The sequence below is a fragment of the Fukomys damarensis genome, unplaced genomic scaffold (assembly GCF_012274545.1).
Source record: "Fukomys damarensis isolate Sample0158 unplaced genomic scaffold, DMR_v1.0_HiC HiC_scaffold_11, whole genome shotgun sequence".
Lineage (NCBI taxonomy): Eukaryota > Metazoa > Chordata > Mammalia > Rodentia > Bathyergidae > Fukomys > Fukomys damarensis.
In genome coordinates, this window is record NW_022900923.1 from 27,547,487 (window position 1) to 27,567,369 (window position 19,883).

The 19,883-nt window shown below is 36.5% G+C and overlaps 1 protein-coding gene across 8 annotated transcripts in view; it reads right to left on the reverse strand.

The window, feature by feature from the left end:
* Nucleotides 1-32: 32 nt before the first annotated feature.
* The window catches only part of Ivns1abp (influenza virus NS1A binding protein), a 23,071-nt gene continuing 3,220 nt past the window's right edge, over nt 33-19,883 (reverse strand). For 2 of the 8 annotated variants that reach the window (XM_010631742.3, XM_010631741.2), the window contains exons 2-15: nt 14,122-14,342; nt 13,024-13,152; nt 12,622-12,791; nt 12,419-12,494; nt 11,209-11,382; nt 10,824-10,949; nt 9,342-9,449; nt 5,242-5,371; nt 4,788-5,012; nt 4,144-4,265; nt 3,548-3,674; nt 3,337-3,468; nt 3,066-3,239; nt 33-1,616 (exon numbers count right to left, since the gene is read on the reverse strand). In XM_010631742.3, the coding sequence (XP_010630044.1) occupies nt 1,363-1,616; nt 3,066-3,239; nt 3,337-3,468; nt 3,548-3,674; nt 4,144-4,265; nt 4,788-5,012; nt 5,242-5,371; nt 9,342-9,449; nt 10,824-10,949; nt 11,209-11,382; nt 12,419-12,494; nt 12,622-12,791; nt 13,024-13,134 (1,929 nt within the window). In that variant the 5' untranslated portion in view covers nt 13,135-13,152; nt 14,122-14,342 and the 3' untranslated portion in view covers nt 33-1,362. Of the gene's footprint in view, nt 1,617-3,065; nt 3,240-3,336; nt 3,469-3,547; nt 3,675-4,143; nt 4,266-4,787; nt 5,013-5,241; nt 5,372-9,073; nt 9,450-10,266; nt 10,408-10,823; nt 10,950-11,208; nt 11,383-12,418; nt 12,497-12,621; nt 12,792-13,023; nt 13,153-14,121; nt 14,343-19,465; nt 19,489-19,883 lie in introns of those variants that run through there. The other 6 variants (XM_010631743.3, XM_010631744.2, XM_010631745.3 and 3 more) reach the window with 6 other exon arrangements.

Consider the following 19,883-nt stretch of genomic DNA (forward strand, 5'->3'; position numbering starts at 1 on the left):
CCACACAAATACCTTAAAGTAATTCATCTTTCTTTTTTTTTGGACCAGGGATTGAACTCAGAACCTTGCACTTGTGAGGCAGGCACGGTGCCACTGAGTAAAATCCCCAGCACCCTTCAGGTAATTCTTAATGGAAAAAAAAAATTTCCCCTAAAATTTTAGTAATGAATGAATATACAAACAACATTTAAATATTAATTTCATGGTGCAAGGATTTCCTGCCAAGTACCTTTAATGTGTTTGCATCTGCAGCAAGCATTATAGTGTGCTAATTTTAGCACTGTAAGTTAGGTGTGTAGCACTATACATGAGATATCACGTCATCCCAACCAGTATTTACCCATATGAATAGAAAAACTGAACAAAAACATAATTCTGATAAAGGCTGCATTCACAAACCCAATACAATTTAAATTTTTTCAATAGCGGGTTTCCATTTAGAACTGTTTTATAATAATAAAAACAGGAATTACTTAGAAAATAAAATACGTCACTGTTATTTACTGGTATATATTAAATGTCTTGCTAAATAAATTATACCCTCAGGTCAAAATGTTTTCAAACCAGTGTTTCAAATACCAAAAATCATTGCTATGTTATTGTTCAGCAACTCCATTCAAATAAACATTGGTATTGGATTCTCAAGAAAATAATAAATAAAAATGCAGCGGAGGCAAACGCTAACAAGTTTGCATTCTGAACTTTTAAAGGAAACACCCCAGTCTGCATCCTTTAAGACTGCCACTCTGCTTCAATAACTTGAATCTGCCATATTTTACTTCAACAGGTAAAGCACTCTGCTGAGAATATAAAAAGTTATAAAAAGGCAATCATAAAAGATTAAATATTGGTAGGCATGTCAGCTTTCTTTTAATAAAAACAAAAATAGTCATTATCATCTATTTAAATAAGTATCTTTTGTTATAGAGTGTTCCAGTTATTGAAAAAGGGCCCTTAAAAAACCCAACTGCCTGTATCTTTAAACCCTACTCCTCTCGCCCCATAACAGACATTTGAGGGAAGAGCTATTTAATGTGCAAATTGGCAAAACAAATGCAGAGGAGAGGGACTTCTTGAAATGATATGCCCAATCAATTTTCGGTTTATTCTTTTACAATAGCAACTTCCAAAAAGTAAAATAACCAAAAAAAATCTTAAAAATACACAAAACAGACCTTCATCTTTGCATTCCTTTCCAAACACAAAATGTATGTACAGCATGTTTAATAATATGCAATATGCAAAAGCTCTGTGTTGCTTTTAGCAACATCTATACCCACCCACCCTCCTTATTCACAAGTGTACCTCTACTAAACACAATTACATCACTAAGCCTGTTAGTTTGAGAGGGTCTCAAATTTGTTAAAACTGGAAAATCTTTGTATACGGGCTCCACTCATTTGACTCTAGGTTATAGACTTCCACGGTATTCAGAAATTCATTGCCATCAAATCCTCCCACTGCATAAATGGTGTTCCCCACAGTTGCAATTCCAGCATTGCTCCTTGGTGAAGTCATATTTCCCATCATCTTCCATTCATTTCTAGTTGGATCATACATTTCCACACAACTGATAGCATGAGAGCCATCAAAGCCACCACCTACAAACAGTTTTCCTAAAAGAAATGAGACAAGGTAAATGTAGAGGAGGCTCAAGTATAAGGAACGAACCCTTCAGTCTGTCTTTCTAAACAACAAAGGAAAAACAAAACAAAACAAAACAAAACAGTGTTTTAAAAGTAGAAATGCCTGGTGCAGGGATTTAGTTCAGTGTACTGCCACCTGCCTCACAAGCGCAAGGTCCTGAGTTCAATCCCTGGTACCCCCCCCAAAGTAGAAATGACCATTCTGTCAGAAACTTATTTAATTACCTACCTAATGTGACAAGCACTCTAGAACCTGAAAATATAAAAATGAGTAAAATGGATAAAAATCCATTCCTGTGTGGAATTAAGGCAATTTGGAGAATTGGAGAAAGGGAGCAGCAGCATCAGAAAATTTCTTGTTTTCTTTGCAGAAATCACTACTTACATTCTTTCACAGATACTGAAACAAGAGGCACAAGAAGTTGGACAACTAAGATAAAGCTACTAAATGGTAATCTGAAATATACCTGTGCACTGGAACTTTTCTATTGATCTACTACATAGAAATACTACTCAGGCAGTTTTCAGCTAATTGAAATTCTAAGAAAACCAGGGCCTCACACATGCTCAGCAAGTGTCCTACCACTAAGCTATCATCTCCAGGCCTTTTTATTTTGAGACAAGGTCTTGTTAGATTTTCCAGGATGGCCGTAAACTTGTGAACTTGTGATCCTCCTGTCACTATCTCCTTAGTAGCTGAGATTACAGGTATGTGCCAGCACATCTACATAGCTTAGAAGACATTTTTATGACAGATTCTCAAATTCATTACTTTCTTATCTGACCATCATTTAACTAGCCTGCCCTGATCTGTGAAACACCCTGACCAAAGTTCAAAGCCAGTAGGTTACTTGCTACTGTGCCTATACACTTAGGCTTTCACCAATTGATAAGCCTATAATGATTGAGCTTTGTTCCCAAACAATGGTTAACTAAATTATTACAATTACATAATTACACAGTAACTAAATCAATAAATAGACATAAAAAGAAGGCTGTGTCTACATAAAAAGAAAGCTTAATATTTTGGAAAGGCTTATTAAAATAAAGATCTAATTTCCAATTAGGTATGGAATAGTCTATGGAAAACCCAAGACATTTATATAAACTTTGCTTTGAAAAAAAAATTTAAATCACCGTTCTAAAAAAAATCCAAGATGATACATTATGGGTAAGGTTTACGAGAGAAAATAACTGAAATTTCAGTAAGTACACCTCATCAAAAGGTTGGCGAATAAAGTTATATATCACATCGAATCTGATTTAAACACTTCTAATGGACAAACACCTAATGCCCACTGCATCAAAAGAGATGGCTGTTTCTAAATTCTTAATTACACAAGGGTAGTCATTATATTTTTTTGGAATTTTAGAACTCTTGCCACTATTTGCCTTTCACCTCTCCGTATCACAACTCACCATCAAGAACAGCTACTCCAGCTCCTCGCCTAGCCACATTCATGGATGCAATTAAACTCCAGGTATTATTTTCAGGATTGTAACGTTCTACTGTGTTCAGACAATTCCAAGACTCTGCACCTCCGATTATATACAAATAACCACCGAGCTCACAGACTGCAGACTGATGCCTACCTACAAAAGTAAGTTAAACCAAGATTACTACAGCTACCAAAACCATGTATGCTATACATAACACTGACTCACAGGTTAAAAAATAAATAAAACTTACGAATGTTAAGAGGAGCACAGCTTGTCCATGACTTTGTTACAGGATCAAATACATCACAATTTTTTAGTCCTTTCTGGCCATATGGATCAGAGCCACCAACAATGTACAATTTACCATTGAGAGCACACACTCCTACATACATATAAGATATAGTTATATACTGTAATTTAGTAATCATTTAAATACTGGCTATCTTAGAAGTTATGATTACCTGCATTACAACGGTTAGTTCTCAACTCTGGAACAGGAATCCAGTCATCAATGTTTGGATCATACATCTCTCCACAACTCAAGTCATCCGAGTGGCCGTTGGATCCACCTACCACATAGAGCTGGCCCTATGTCCAAAGTGAGATAAGAATTTTCACCATGCTGAAGTTATGAGCAAAAATACCTAAATATTGTATTCTGTTTTGTATCTAGATGCTCTCCCCGCCCCCACAAAGCCTAACAGGCTCATAGATGTGGAGGTTACGGGATCACAGGGGCACTACACTTTTCAGTGGGTGAGCTGACTGATGAGTTTACAACCCGGTTGGAGGAGGTAGGTCACTCAGGGCATGGCCTGGAAGGGTCTATCTCCCTCCTTTGCTCCTCCTCTCACTCAGCTTCCCAGCCACCATGACACAAGCAGTTTCTCCTCTGCCCCATTGCCCTACCTCAGAGCCAGCCAACCATAGACTGAAACCTCTACAAACTTGTGAGCCAAAATAAAATAAACCTCTTCTCCTTTAATGTGTACTTTGTCCCAGAGATGAGGAAAGTGATTAAGACATACAGGTTGTGCCTGCTATACAATGTGCTTACCATGAGCACAGCCATTTGAAATCGGGCCCTTGGTGTTCTCATGGGAGCAAGAAAGGACCAATGGTCTGTATGTGGATCATAGCATTCAACTGTTCGAAGGCATTCTTCTCGGTTATAGCCACCTGGTAAAAAAGAGAAACGAAACAAAACAAAATAAAAACCAAACAAACCATAAAGATTTATTTAAAATATTACACCAGGCCAGGGTTTCTGGTCCAGAATGTCTGTAAGTAATGTACACAATAAGGAAAAGTACCAAAACTCTTAAAGACCAATTGGTTGATATTTTAACAACTTGCTAGTAAAGGTGAAAAATAACATCTGTGTGAGTGAACTGCTTACTTGTGGCTTGAAAATTAGGAGGAAAAAATTAGAAATAGGCTCCTGGAGGGTACTGCTCAGTGCCAGAGTATTTGCCTAGCATGTGTGAGATCCTAGGATTGATTCCCAGTAATGCAAAAAAGGAAAAAAGTCATAATTCCATCTAAAGTTAGGAGCATTCAATAGTATTTACTTTTTATTAATCTGTCTTTGGCATGCCATAGAAGAAAGATTAGTAAGCCTTTTCCCCCAGAATCTGGATGCTACAGGCAAGCATTAGTAACCATTTATGGCTTTAGCCAGTTAAATACTTCCATTCTTACCAGCAGCTATGAGCCTGCCATTCATCTCTGCTGTCCCCAGGCCAGATCGTGCATACTGCATAGGAGACATGGGCTTTTCTATTAGCTCATCTGGTTGCATCTCAAAGCTTAAACTCTTGATCAGTTTTGGAGTGCTTGTTGGTGAGCTCTGTGGACTGTTTCGCCCATGAAGGAAAATTACACAGAAAATACCATCCAGCACAGCCAGGCACAAGTAAGTGTTATCTGTAAGCACAAAAGTCCCACATTTAAGATGCAAAATTACTAATATTTTGTTTATTGTAATGATCCTGAGTTGGGCTCCATAGTCTCCAGATGCCAGAATGGAACATTCTGCTACTATATGCCAAATTTAACCGCTTTTAAATTTTTTCCTTAGTCAATTTAAAATATTAAATTGACAATACTCCTTAAACACAGATAAATCAAAACCTGGCCAGTGTCATATACTTACTTGAAGTTTTTTCTGAAGCAACGATTTTCCACTCATGCTTAGGGCTTTGTATGGTAGCATTTGGAGAAGAGAGACATCCAGTGGAACTGCTACTTATCTGCTTATGGCCATTCTCACGTGGTGGCTTTTTCTGCAAAATCAAAAGGCAGCTACAGAAACCTAGCCAAAGACCATAGCTGGTGTACCTTTGTTCCTGAGCTATTCCACCACACTGCCAAAACACTTGAGTATCCTCCACCTATAGATGACACGCACAGCACACTAATACAAACCAACACTTTCCAACTGACACAAGCCACTAGCACATTACCATCTCCACTCAATAATGAAACAACTATATCTATACAATTAGCCTGGTCAGAAAAAGCTCAATTTAAACAATTCAAAGAACCTGCTTCAGATCAAGTATCAGAATGACTGATACCTTAGTAAGGAGATGGGAAGGAAAACAACCTATAATCAACATAAGTTGTTGATATCAAGTAGAGAATTTCCCAAGATGCTATAAATTTAAAATGGCATGAGTTAATTGAATGAATACATTTAACTCACTGTCTTCGTTTAACTATCAAACCTAACAACTGTATTAGTACCCCTCATGCTGGCAAAACATGAACACAGCCTCATCTGTTCTCTCTCAAAGTTATTTTACAGGAAAAACAAAGTGGTAATCACAAGAAATACCAAGTATAATTTCTTCAGGGTTGTCTTACAGGTTATGTGTTTGGCTGTCTAGACAAAACTACATCACAACACAAAATAAAAAACAGCAATCAGAAATGAAACAATACTAAAAGAACCAAATACTCACAAAATATAAAGGAACAGAAACAAGTGGGCAAGGATGCCAATTTCCAAATGATTCTAAGAGAACTATATACCATGTTCTCATGTCGGAGTTTCCTTTCATAGCTTTTCCCAGTTACATTAGCCTTTGCCACTTCTGAGGGTATGACCACATGGAACTGGAAGTGTCCAGACTACCCCGACAGAAGTGCCAAAGGAACAAATACCACCCCTTCAGTACGTGGTCACCTCTGCTTATTTATTCTGGTCCTGGGGCCAGATCACATGGGTAAGTAAGATTTCTAATAATTCTGGGTTGCTAGTGGAAATAAAAAGCCGAACAAGTAATAAAAGTATTTTGATAAATTATTAGGAAAAAACCATCAAGTTTAGGTCTGGATCACTCAGGATGTATGAGCCATTATAAGAAAAGGCAGGGAACATATCAAATAGGTGGTTATTATTAAATTCTATTTAGACATATTTAGGTATTATAGGGCACTTCAGGAACATCATCTTTCAATCCAATAAAGGTGTGACAGGTTGGGATACAGTATGAAAATATTAGGAATAAAAAATAAGACAGATGCTATTTAACCTCATCTGATATTAGCAATTACAAGTTACACAAAACCTTATCCTATCCTGTGGCAAAGGTTCCAAAGTATCATAAATATTGCTTACATTAAGAGATTTTATGGTAGAACTGCTTTAATGTATAGACTATAACTGGCAGAAAATGAATGCGAAAGCGAAAAGCACTAACACTGAAGTTAGTGTAATAGGCCTAACAGAAATACTGCAGAGTAAATCTTTTGTACATATAGCCTTTATCCTCACACTACTTCTCACAGGATTTGAAAGTTTGTTTATTCTACCTTAAAACTTTCTATTCCTACCGTAGGTAGCTTTTATAACACAATTAGATTATAATTGTGCTCCTACTTTTCTAATGGCTTCTTCTCAACTTCCTTTTTTATTCCTGAAGCCTAAGATGTAGCTCTCATCCTAACTGCATGATCTCTGTTCATGGCCTCAAATTCTGAGTCACACATGCCAGAATCCCACTGTTTCTTAGTCTTTTTCCCAAATCTCCCTAATCAGTAAGGCCTACTAACTTGACTTTTGTATACAGGTGTGTGTGTATGTGTGTATATATATATATACACACACACACACACATATATATACATGTATATATATATATATACACACACACACATATATATGTATATATATACATATATATACACACACACATATATATATACACACACATGTGTATATATACACACACATATATATATGAGGAATCCATTCTTTCTCCTAGTAAGGCCTAATTTGATCTTTGTACTTGTCTACTTATATAAATACGTGAGGAATCCATCCTTTCTCACCATGCCTTTAAATTAAGCCCTCATAAATTAAGCCTAAACTACTACTTGCAATAGTCTAAAATTGGTCTCACACACTTTAATCTACATTCCATGCCTGGCAATAAAAATAGGAAAATTCCAAGGCAACAATTTTGCAAAGTTAATAAATACACATCAGTTGAGATTCCACAGTTCAGACTGTAACCCAAAGGCAAACCATATGATTAGTAAATGTACAAATCTTTGGTGTAAAGAAATAACATAATTTACCCAATCTTTTCTTGCTGGACCAATGCCCAGTTTTTCCTAATTATTAAAAGTTGCAAAATACGCCAGATGTCATCTAAATTCTTCTCGCTGTCTACAGAATAAAGTAGAAGCCCCATTCAGGTAGCATTTCTCTCTTCTCCTAGACTTCTGACCTCCTACTCCAAGAGCAGCATCCTTGCACAGATATTCTAACTTTTATAGCCACTATGTAAACTCCTTTGAAACCCAAGACTGCTCAAACGTTGCCTGTGAAATTTCTCCAGCTTCTTGCCTCCAATATGCCTTCTGCTTTAAGCTCTTATAAGTCTGTATAGTTGTTCTGTAAGCAGAAGCTATCTCTTGCACAGTCATGTCACTGTGGCCTGCCATTTATTGGGTGTTCAACCTATGCTTGTTGAAAAATACTTTATAAAAATGTTAACTTCAAATACTTGCAGTTAAGAGAGAAAAACCTTAAATAATTAAGCACAACCAAAGTTCTCAACTAATTCAAACCCAAAAATTCCTTAGAAAATATTTAGCCATCAATGCCACAGACACCAGAGTTCAGTTACTACCTGGTAACAACCATATGTTACCACTAACTCTACCATTTATCTTCCAATTTTTAAAGGAAAATATTTCTTAATCTGGATTAACTCTACAAATACAAGTTTGAGCCAAAGGACAAAGAAAATTAACATATACTGTAACAATCATTTATATAAATTTCAAACATAGGCAAACTAAGCTACTATGTTAGAAATTAGGACAATGGTTTGCTTTGGGCAGGGCAGTGATTAAGAAAGGGTAAGGAGGCATCTACAATGCCACAATTTTTTTCTTCTTCCTATAATAGACAGTATTTACACTGCTTGGTTCACTAGATGACACATAGAAGATGTGGAATTCGGGATGTGGTTCAGCAGGACAGCATGTTCTAGCATGTGTAAAGCCCTGGGTTTGACCTGAGCACTGAAAAATGACTTATGTACTTTTCGGTATTATATTGATTCATATATACCTGAGATGTTTGTTCTCTACTATTTGTTGAAAATGTGTTTTAAGTATGTCTTTACTCAGTAAATGTAGAGGAAAAATCAAACTGAATTTTTAAAAGGCAAAGTAACTCAATCAACACAATGGAACTTGTTTTAATTCATTTTGTTCAAGAAACATCTAAATCAAGTTGTAACATGATTGACAACTACTAAGTTTACAATGTATAATCCATATTAACTACACCATTTCTAATTTCAAATAATGAGAGCTCAGTATTAAAGAAACATCCAAAATTTCTTTCATAGCCATCAACAATTTAAAGAGTCCTGTATCTTTTTCTAAATTGGGTCTCTCAGTCATGCCTGTTGCAAATATTTACTTCTCATATCCAACCCAAACAACTTCTATATTATTTCATCATATTGTTCTTTTCTCTTACTACTTGTAAATCCTAACTTATGAGGGGGAAAAAAAATCTACATGGAGTTTTCTAACTTGCTGAGTTAACTTTTCATGTGGCAAAATGCAAGTAACTCTAAGATCTGCTTTGTTTTCTCCCAAAAATGTTTCTGTCCGGTTATACCAATAAAATTCATCCACTTTCCTTTATTAAAGGAAAATTTAAGTATGCTATAAAATTTTCCAGTCAAACTTTAACCTGAGGTTACCTCCGACTGCAATGTGTACCTGCACAAACTGAATGTGGTCATCATCACTGCCAAACACCTCAGCCTGTCCATCTAGTAGGTTCCCATCAAGCAGCTTGTGATCAGCTGAGTAGTACAAGGTTTGAACCTGCAAAACAGCAACAGAACACCCATGTGGCTACTGTCACCATGGCTACTCCACTAGTATGCAGATCACACAAAGGCCTCAAGGTAACCTCCAGTGTGCTTCTTGAGCTTCTTGACATCTTACTGTGGCAGGAGCACAAAGTAAAGAAAAATACATGTCATGGTGGTAAAAATTGAAAAAGCAAAAATAAAAAGCCCAAAATCAACTACAAAATCTTCTAATACTGGCTGAAGAATCCTTGGCTTGATTGGCTTGAAAGAAATCTTCATCTTTTCATAGCTTCTATTATGTAACATTATGAAAAAAAAAAGCACTAGTACAAAATATATACACTTAAAAGTATACATATTTACAATGAAATATTGAATAGTTTACACCCTTTGAAGATAAATGGTCTGATGTGCATTAACATACTTCTCTCCTGTAGACAATGTCAAGAAAAACAAATGCAAAAACTCAAACTTCAGAGTTATCTTCCTTCACAGAGACAAATACTGGCTAGTGCATCTGATTCTCAAGTGGAAAATCATAGAATATAAAGATGTTAGTCCTTTTAGAACACAATGGTGACAGTGTTTTATATGCCTAATAAGATTTGGGAAGCCTTTAGTGATTTTAGAAGGCATAAGTATAGGGGAATAAACTCAAGGCTACTGCTCCAGCTTGCATGTTTTTCATTCCCTTCATTTGGCTTATCAGTATTTTTTCATGTATATTTTCTAAAAGTAGCCCAAGTTAATTGAATGACTGTATGTATGAACAACACCATAGAAAAACACAAAGCTCTTAAGAGAAGAATCCTGTAAGGAGTAAACACCATTAAATCATCATCGTTCTCTGCCCACAGCGGATTTTTCTTAGGAGAACTGGGGCAGGACTGCTGCTTCTTTACGTGTCAATACACTTGAGGTTTCCTCTTGTTTCTTCAGTCTTGGGTATCCTAGTTTTGTTAATAAACCTATGGGGAGATAAACCAATGGGGAGGAACAACCATTAGAAGCTTTACCTACTTCTCAAATTTAAAGCAAAAACCTGTGAAGAAAAATTAAGAATCTACAGAAAATTTCAGTACCACCTCCCATTTCTAAAGCAAATTACATGCTACTTTAAAGAAAGTTAACAGCACATTATAGGCAAAGAAATTAAAAAAAAAAAAAAAGAAAAAAAAAAAAGAAAAAAGAAAAGCAGAAGACCAAACTGAACAGTTCATTCAGCTCACCTGGACACCCCCCCTGTTTCTCAGCTTAGGGGTACCTATAGCAAAATTTAAATTCTTTAGGGTCATGGTTATAAAATAAAAGTGAAAGGGAATCCTTCACGTTACAGCAAAATAATATTTAAGAATTGTTGAGTCCCATTTACTTTAAAACTAACCTCTTCCATCAGCTCTTCCAGACTGTCTCCATTCTCCCAGATGCTACGCTGCACCCAGTTGATTACCTTTGTATACAATTTGCCATTGCTGGGCAAGCAAACATTATCTTCAAGCATTACCTCCAACTAGGGTTAGGGAAAAACAGTGCAACACAGATCAGGACTGAAATTTGAGTTCTTTGCTTAATTCTCAATTTCATAATAAAGCAATCACAGATGCCAAATTGCACTCCATACATTTACATTAATTTGCAAAGTAAGCCAGTTATAACCATAATATATTATCATTTTTCTGAACATTACTTGTTTAATCCATGGACAAAGACTTTTGTGCTTGGAACATCTATAGTTAACATAAAATCTATTTATATGCTGTACTCCTTACCTTTAGTCGTGGAAGCTTAAGAAATTCTTCCTCTTCTGAAATTTGTAACAAATGTTCCTGAATATAAGCATCAACTTTATTCAACAAACGGGCGTCTCCCATACAACTTGCAAAATTTCGGTAAGAGATGCAGCTGGTAACATCCATTCTAGATAGTAAATAATCACCACAAACCTTAAAAACAAACATGTAAGTGCCAACATTTATGTATATTTTATCCAACAAATATGTGATGTTCAACGTGTAAGCACTATGTGAAGATACAAAGATGAATCAAAAATCATTGTCAATACAACAATTTAACATTGGAAACACACGTACAAATGACAAACATCAAAGAGTGCCATCCAGTTAAGTTGTTAAAGAAGATATATGACAGACTGCAATATTACATAGGTTCTGATAAATATTTTCAACTAGAATATTTGGTTAGGCTTCATGACAGTCAATATCCAAACTGGGCTCTATGGAGAAGATGATGTGCACGTTGAGTACAGACTAGAAGGAGGAAAGATGCTGCCACCCTAGTCTGGCTGAGCACAAGGTAAAAGGTAAAACAACTAAACAATTTTGTAAAAATAGCCAACTGCATTATGGAGAACTTGGAATGCTAAATGCAGGAATATGTGCTACAAATCATAGAAGGATTTTTGAGCAGGGATGTAGCACTGGAACAAGGGCCAGATTGTCACAGCTATTCTGTCACTGTAGCTGTAAAGCAGTCACAGATCATATGTAAATGAACGGACATGGCTGTATTCCAATGTCCTGCAGTTTACTGACTTCTTGCATTAGAAAATTAAATGCCTTTTCTCTTATGAATTATTAATCACTTTTCACTGGCATTAAATTCTAGACACAATACACTGAAAGAATCAAGATATATAGAAGAATACAAGAATATGAATTATGTGATTAACTCCTGGGAAAAAGGGCTATTTTAATTAACACCATCACAATAGCTAGCATGCTACAGAAGGACTGTCAAAAGAGGAAGACATTAGCCCAAATTATCTTTCTGACAAGAGGTAAGATTTTGCTTATTATAGCCAAACAGTTAAAACAACATATTCAGTTTTCTGGCAGGAGTAGTGAGGGGAGTATTTTCAAATTCTTAGGGCTAAACAATATTTTGGGACAACTTCTGCATTCTGATCACACAAACTCTTTTAGAAATAGTAACGCTTTTATATTATATTTCATACCATACCTGCTTGACTCGGTCCATCTTCAGCTTTTTGGCTGCAGAATAAACATCTCTCACTAATTCCTTATCAGCTTTCAACCTACAAAAAAAAAAAAAAGTTTTTATTTTTATGATAAAACCTTAAAATACAGACACTTAAATATAAGGGAGATATGCAACTTGTTGATAATAGTCCCTAATTATATGATTGACTTTGAAGTACTTACTGAGCAGTATAGGCATAATTCAATAAGACTTCAACAGCTTCTGGATTGAGATCATCAAATTTAACATGAGAAACTCCATGAGGATCACTATCACTATTAAAGATTTCAAATAAATAGGGACTGCAGCAAGCCAGTACTGCTCTGTGTGCTAACATCTCATGGCCACAGACCTGAAATTTAAAAAAATTTAAATTAGAAGTATAGGGGACTATGTAGCTCTCTACCACAACAGCCTCCTTAACCTTAAGTTTCTAGATAAAGAATTCTCTTAAAAAGCCATTTCTTTAAATGTCTATGGTGGTAGTGGTGGGAGGGGGAATCCAAGAACTTGAAACTTTTAGTAACTGATTTTCTTAGTAATAAAAGATCAATTGTGCAAGTTTCCAATTAAATTTTAAATACCTGAAGTCGAACATCACAGAACTGGCCACTTTTCCTCAGGGCATTTAATTTGGCAACAGAAGACTCAATAAAATTTTCATCTTCAAACATCAAATATCCATTGGGAATCATTTTTCCTTATAAATTTGGCTAAACAGCAAAAAGAGAGATGAGTTTATCTTACTTATAAATGGTGGTTCTTAAATTTATAAAGAGTAATATAATGTCTTTATTTTCACATTCCATCCTATCAGTAGCACAAAAATTTTATCAAATAAAAGCTTGGCTAAAGCAACACTGGTGCTCAATGCCCAAGTATTTGAAGTCTTTTTTAATAACTTGAGCCATGTTTCCATGCCTATTACATATTCACTCTGAAGGAAGAAAACTCCATACTGCCCAAACCCATGTTAACAAGCAACCCAAAAAAACCTAGAAGGAAATGAAATAGTCACCACGCATACGTTCATTTCCTTAGATATGGACTGCTATTTATTCCTTTAACTCACAGATGAGAAAACTTATATGTACTACATCTGTATGTTTTCAGTTTCCTTAAAGGGTCCTTCATTTGACTTTATTTCTCAAAATTAGAAAATCAAAATTTAAACACAGAAAACTATCTGAATTCTTCCTTCCTTGCCTAAAACTCACATTTAAAAAGTCTGATTAAATCTTGGTACCATGTCTGCCAAATGATTTTTACAAATATTTTTAAATAAGGCAAGAATTTAAAAGGTGAAGTTAGGGGTCATGGTGGGGCATGTCAGTAAGCTTGGCTACTTGGGAGACCAAGGCAGATGTATTTCAAGTTCAAGGCCGGCCTGGGTATCTTAGCAAGACCCTGTCTCAAAATGAAAAGCTGGGAATATAGCTCTATGCGAAGGCCCTGGGATCTATGCTCAAAAAGGGGCAGGGGGAGGAGAGGAAAATAAAACAAACCAAAACCACAGTAACAGGAGATACTAGCTACAGAAAGGGGAAAAAAAACTACAGAAACGCTTCCCAAATCATTACTGACCTTTCTTCCTTTAAACATGACAGACTGACACTGTACTCAGCAATCTTCAGAAAAACAATGTGTCTCAATGCTGGACAGGATTCCGCATATTCACTTACCTTACTATACTGGTGAAAAATGTATTACTGCGGATTCAAATAATCCAAGGCAATGGAGTGTTGAAGCGCTTTGTCAAAGTATGAAGACAGCTGGCTGAAATGAAGGTAGATGTAATCTTAAGCTCTAGTGTTGGTTCCAAAACTCAGGCTTGAAAATGATGTAATCAAGTCCTTAAGAGCTATAGACATGAATTTCTTCTGTGATAACGATACACCATAATCTGTAACAATAACAATTTAGGTTAGAGATTTAGAATGATCAAAGTCTGTCCCTGACCTAAGCAGAGCAGATCATGCAAAACAAGTTCTGATCTTTAAGATTCTGAAATAAATGGCAAAAACAGTCACACTACATTAAAAAAATTAACAGAAATATAATTATACGTAAACATTTTTCGCTGAACTTCCCATTGGGTGATCTTAAACAAACAAATGAACAAACAAAACAAAACCCACAGGGTAGGAGCTACTTTAATTAAAGAAAGAATTAAACGATATAAATACTGACTGACTCTAATATTCCTAGATCCCAACTAATACAAAAAACACGAGACATCTGTTTTTAGGAGCCAGCAAACAATTGTTTCCCAAAATTTGCTCTATATGTTGCAGCCTGCATACCTTCAAACTGTTTTGACCTTGGGCCAGGGATTTAGCTCAGTGGCATAGTGCCTGCCTTGCAAATGCAAGGTCCTGAGTTCGATCCCTAGTACCGGGGAAAGAAGGGTTGTTCAACCCGAAACACCCCTAATCCAACCTCTGCCAGATGAAACCGTTACAGCTAGCTTCTGCTACTTCCCCACATCTGAAAGTAATTTTACCCCATTCTCACAGACAAACTCTCTACAAGGCATGCATGACGCTCTTGCTTGCCCATTCTGTGTTCCCCTTTTGTTTACCTGCTTATCTTCCTTAACTCTAAGCCCATGAAGACAAAGTCTGTTTTGTTCATATTTTATATTAACCCATCTTCCCTCAACTAGCCTAAAACTTGAATATAAAGATGAGTAATTTGTTTAAATAAGCAAAATAAACAAAAAAGTATTCATTTCTGTGCTTTGCATGATCATTTTTTGCATATGCAAAACAAAGTATCAATGAAATAATTCTGGTTCAAAACAAATCTTCAAGGAAATCAATACCCTTTCTTATTCATCCCCATTTTCATATGTATATCATCAATTATTAGGGTCAAATTTATATGGCACTTAAAAACACCTGAACTGACATTACATCACTAATTTAGGGAACTACAAAACTAAAATATTATATGAAATACATGCATAGTTATGGATATCTTTAAACAACCTTGATTTGGTTTATATACCAATCAAACCTACAATTCTATCAATTATGCCAAGAAAGTAATCACTTGCTCCAACACTCCAGTAAAGGCCAGTCCAATTCTAATTCAATAAACCTACCATGTAGGTTTAACACGTGTACAGTCTGTAGAGGCAGCTGGATCCCATATTCCCTAACCGGTTTCTCCATTACTGAGGCTTCATTCCAAGGAAACTCAGTATTCCAACACAGGTTAGGATTGTTGTCAATGCTTACCTCTTTGCCAAATTATATCATACTATTGCATAATTTTCATTTCTTTTGCTTTATACTTTCATCTAGGGTGGTTAATCCAGCTTTTCTTAACAAACAAATGCTTTCCAAATATATACTATGTACTCAGAACACACTATTGTAAAGAAACCTCTAAACATTTCTGACCAAGACCTGGCTCACTTTATGTACCATATACACTTGACTGGCCAACCCACAGCCATACTTAACAACTCTTCTTCAGTTTTATAAAGTGTATTTAAAACACGAGTGAAGGGAACCCCATGCAAACTATTTTTATATGACTAAAATGTATTATCGGGGCCACTGTTTCTTCTCTTGTGTGGTGGACCATCCTCATGCTCTGGTGTACTTCTTTTCCTACTTGGCCCTAACTTGCTCTGCAGAGCCTGTTTCTTTTCCTATTTTTAATAAAAATTTGCTACCAAAAATTTTTTTTAAATGCATCATCTGAAAAGGCAAAACACCTAAATGTGAAGATTTACAAATATTTTAAGTTTATTCAACTTTATTCAGTATTTAATGCAAATCTATCATGATCTAACCAAGAATAAAATGGCACCTATTTATTATTTGACAAAGTGGATATTCTACCTTAAATTTGTTTTGGAAATAAAACAGATTACTTAATATTACTGTGGTAATTTATATCTTATTGACGAATTTCTGGAGCAACTGTGGCAATATGAAGTTGTACATTTACAAGTTCTGAAACAGTCCTGTTATGCTGAGTACTTGACCTTCTGTGCATCAGTTTTAATATAAACCTCATCTCTTTAATATCTACTGATCGGTACAACCTTAGCTGATATCAAAAAGCTAGCCCACACGTGGATGACATTTAACTTAATGCAAACTTGTTTCTGAAACTTTACATTCGTTTTCATTAAAGCAATTTTAGGCAAATCAGGAGTCTTAAACCACTCCCCAAATTCACAAATCTTGGGTGGTCTATGAAACTCAAGCACAATAATTAGTTGAATTAAAAAGGAAGAGTTGCTGGGATTTAGCTCAATGGTGCTGGTGCCTGCCTTGCAAGATAAGGTCCTGAGTTCAATCTCGGGTACCCCTCCCACCCAAAGAGGAGAGCTTAAAAAAAAAAGCCAAACCAAAAGCCCAGACATCCCAGAGTCATCTAAAAGTACAAAACTTACTTATATACTTTCAATTAATTAACTGAAAATTAAAACTGAGGTCAAATATATATTGATAAATATATCAATGTAACAAATAGAAGACAGATTTGTTAAGTAAAGTGCTTCAGTAATAACGACACTTACAAGTTACCACAGCCCCTAGAGATTATTGTAAGTGAAAAATACAATTTTAACAAGTCTTAAAAGTTGTGAAAGGGCTGGGGATTTAGCACTGTGGTTCTGCCACCTACCTCCTAAGTACAAGGTACTGAGTTCGATCCCCAGTACCAAAAAGAAAAGAACAAAGAAACAAAAAAAAAAAAAAAAAAAAAAAAAAAAAAAAAAAAAAAACGAAAGAGTTTTGAAAAGGGTAAACATCCTTCGCCCCCTCCTCAAATTCTTCTCTGGCCTTAAGAGTAAGATAAAAAATCAACTGCTCAGAGGTGCCAGTGTAGCTCTCAGTGGCAGAGAATCTAGTACATGAAAGACCTAATATTTGATCCCAGCAACAACAAAAATAAGTAAATAAAAATTCAAAGCATTCTTAAAAACTCAGTATGAATTACAAATATTTAATGTGTTCATTTTTTGAGGGTGGTCAAAGTAAATGGACCAATATTTTTCCCTTGCAGTGCACTGAGGATGGAACCCAGGGCCTTAGGCATGCTGGGAATGTCCCTAGTCCACCTTTTAGAACAAGAAGTTGTGGCTTCCCAATGTCACCTCTACAAACTACTATCAGTCATCATCAATCTAAATCAAAAGCACTAAACTCAATTGTTCCACACTTTTAATCTTATAGTTTTGTAATTTTTTTCATTACAACACAAACACCTGTGGCACCAAACATATGGCAAGCACAAACCGGAATGGAATGCTTATAACAATGGATTTAACTCAATTGCCCAGCCTTAAACACTTCACATACCAGCCAAGGTGACAAACGCACGGTGAAAATAGCTTACACAAAAGAAGAAAGAAGGTATGACAGTGCACAAATTCCAGAAACTGCAGCAGTTTTGGTTCTAACAGATCGTAGACTACAGAATGCACATAATAGTGGAAGTAGGAGCATGAGATTAATTCTAATGTTTAAACAGTGCTAAGTAAGGAAACCAGATGAAGGATTTAAGCAGGGAAGAATAAGGCACAGCAGCAAAACAGGGTGTGTGGGGGGCATGGGGAATGAGTAAAACATGGACATTCACTGAAAATTCTGTACGTCCACCATTAGTCCTTAACTAAGGCAGCAGGGACCCAAGATATTTGAGCTTGGATGTTGCAGTATCATTACCAGTCAACTTTTTAAAAATGAAGAAATCTAGGAAGCATAACAGTTGTTTTTAGTCTATTACATGGAGAAAGAGGTACGACAGAGGAAAATAAATGGTTTGGAGAGTTTGATGCTTAAGTACTATTAGCTTTTGTACACCCAGGTTAAGATCAAAAGCTTAAGAAAATTGATCTCAGTATAAATTTAAAAGCATTTACAAGGTGGTAACTGATGTTTACAAGTATATATTTTCTGTGGTTCTAACAAAATCCCAGAAATCATTTCTTAATTCACATCGCTCGAATCTACATTCTCTAGTAAACACAACGTGGACCTCCAACGTTTAAGATTTTCTACATGCCGGATTTAACAGTACAATCAATACTGTTAAAAAGTTAACCATTTTTCAGTGTTACCTCACCTTAACATCAATGATTAAAATATTTCTCTAATAGGAAAACATTTAAATTTAAAAACCTACCGCAAAACCACACTGAATTACCACCCTAAAATATCCAAGCAAGAAAAACAAAACTCTTACTTTCAGAAAGTAGCTAAAAAAGACACTAATTTAAAACTAAGACTAAAACCTAAAATGCTTTGTTGAGGAGTGAGAATCAGAGAACTACAAATTAAGACAAAAAAGAAATTAATATCTATTAAAGCAGATTTCACCAATTAAGAAAATACAGAGAAAAACCATTCCAGGTCTTTCTGGTGAGTCAAGTGCAGTTCGCCCCTAGATACCTAAGTATAAAGCCTCTGAAAAGCAACCTGCTGGGTGGCATTAATAACACTACTCTCAATCCAATTCTAAAGCCAGTGTTTACCCCACGTCCAGGTTTACAAAAAAGCATCTTTAAGACATAAGTTTCATAAGGATTCAACCTAAAACTTTTCGGTAGTATTTTTTTATTTCAAGCATTGGTGCTATAATCACTTTAAAAAATGGCCGCGATAGTCCACACTACACTCGTTCAAATATTAGCAGTAATATTAGGCTTCCAGAGTTAACATTTACTATTAGCCAGCAGGCCATACACACAGGAACTCAAAGAACAAATTGATGCCAGGATACTGTGACCACCATCACTAACAGACACAAGCCAACAAAAACACAACAATAAAAAACCCGCAACCTTCAGGCCATCTGATTTGTCTGAAATGTCACCTGTCTCAAACCACTCCTCTACTCCGTATCCTGAAAAATAACAGATATACTTCTAAGGCATTTTGGTTCAAATGTTCCTATCTTCAACCTTCAATCTGATACTGCCTGATGCCTTTTTACCAAGAGCTTAGGACCACAGACCTTTTGCAAAAAGCGTCAAAAGACAAAAAATATAAAAGAGCAAACCTTTCCACCTATTTCGTACAACTGAGAGTGGCCAGCGCCCCAGAGTGCCAGGCGGCCCCTGTCCCCTGACCGCGCGGCCGGGAGCCCCGGGCCGCACACCCCCGACCGGGATTGGCCGGCCTCTCAGTCACTCAGCGCCGACACGTCAGGACAGCCACTCCCAAGCTCCTCCCGCCTCCTCCTCCCCGCGCTTGGCAAGAAAAGCGGGCAACGTGGAGCGGGAACAAAGGACCCCGCGGCTCAGGGCTGTGGGGGACTGGGTGTTACCCACCTCCAGGCCGGCGTGACCAACGCGACCCGGGGCGAGCTCGGCGCCCACACGCGCCAGGCCTCAGGAGACATCGCCCTGGAGCGCTCGGACCCAGATCGCGTCCGTTCTGACAGGAGAGCGGAGCTTCCCGCGCCCTCCTTCCGGCCG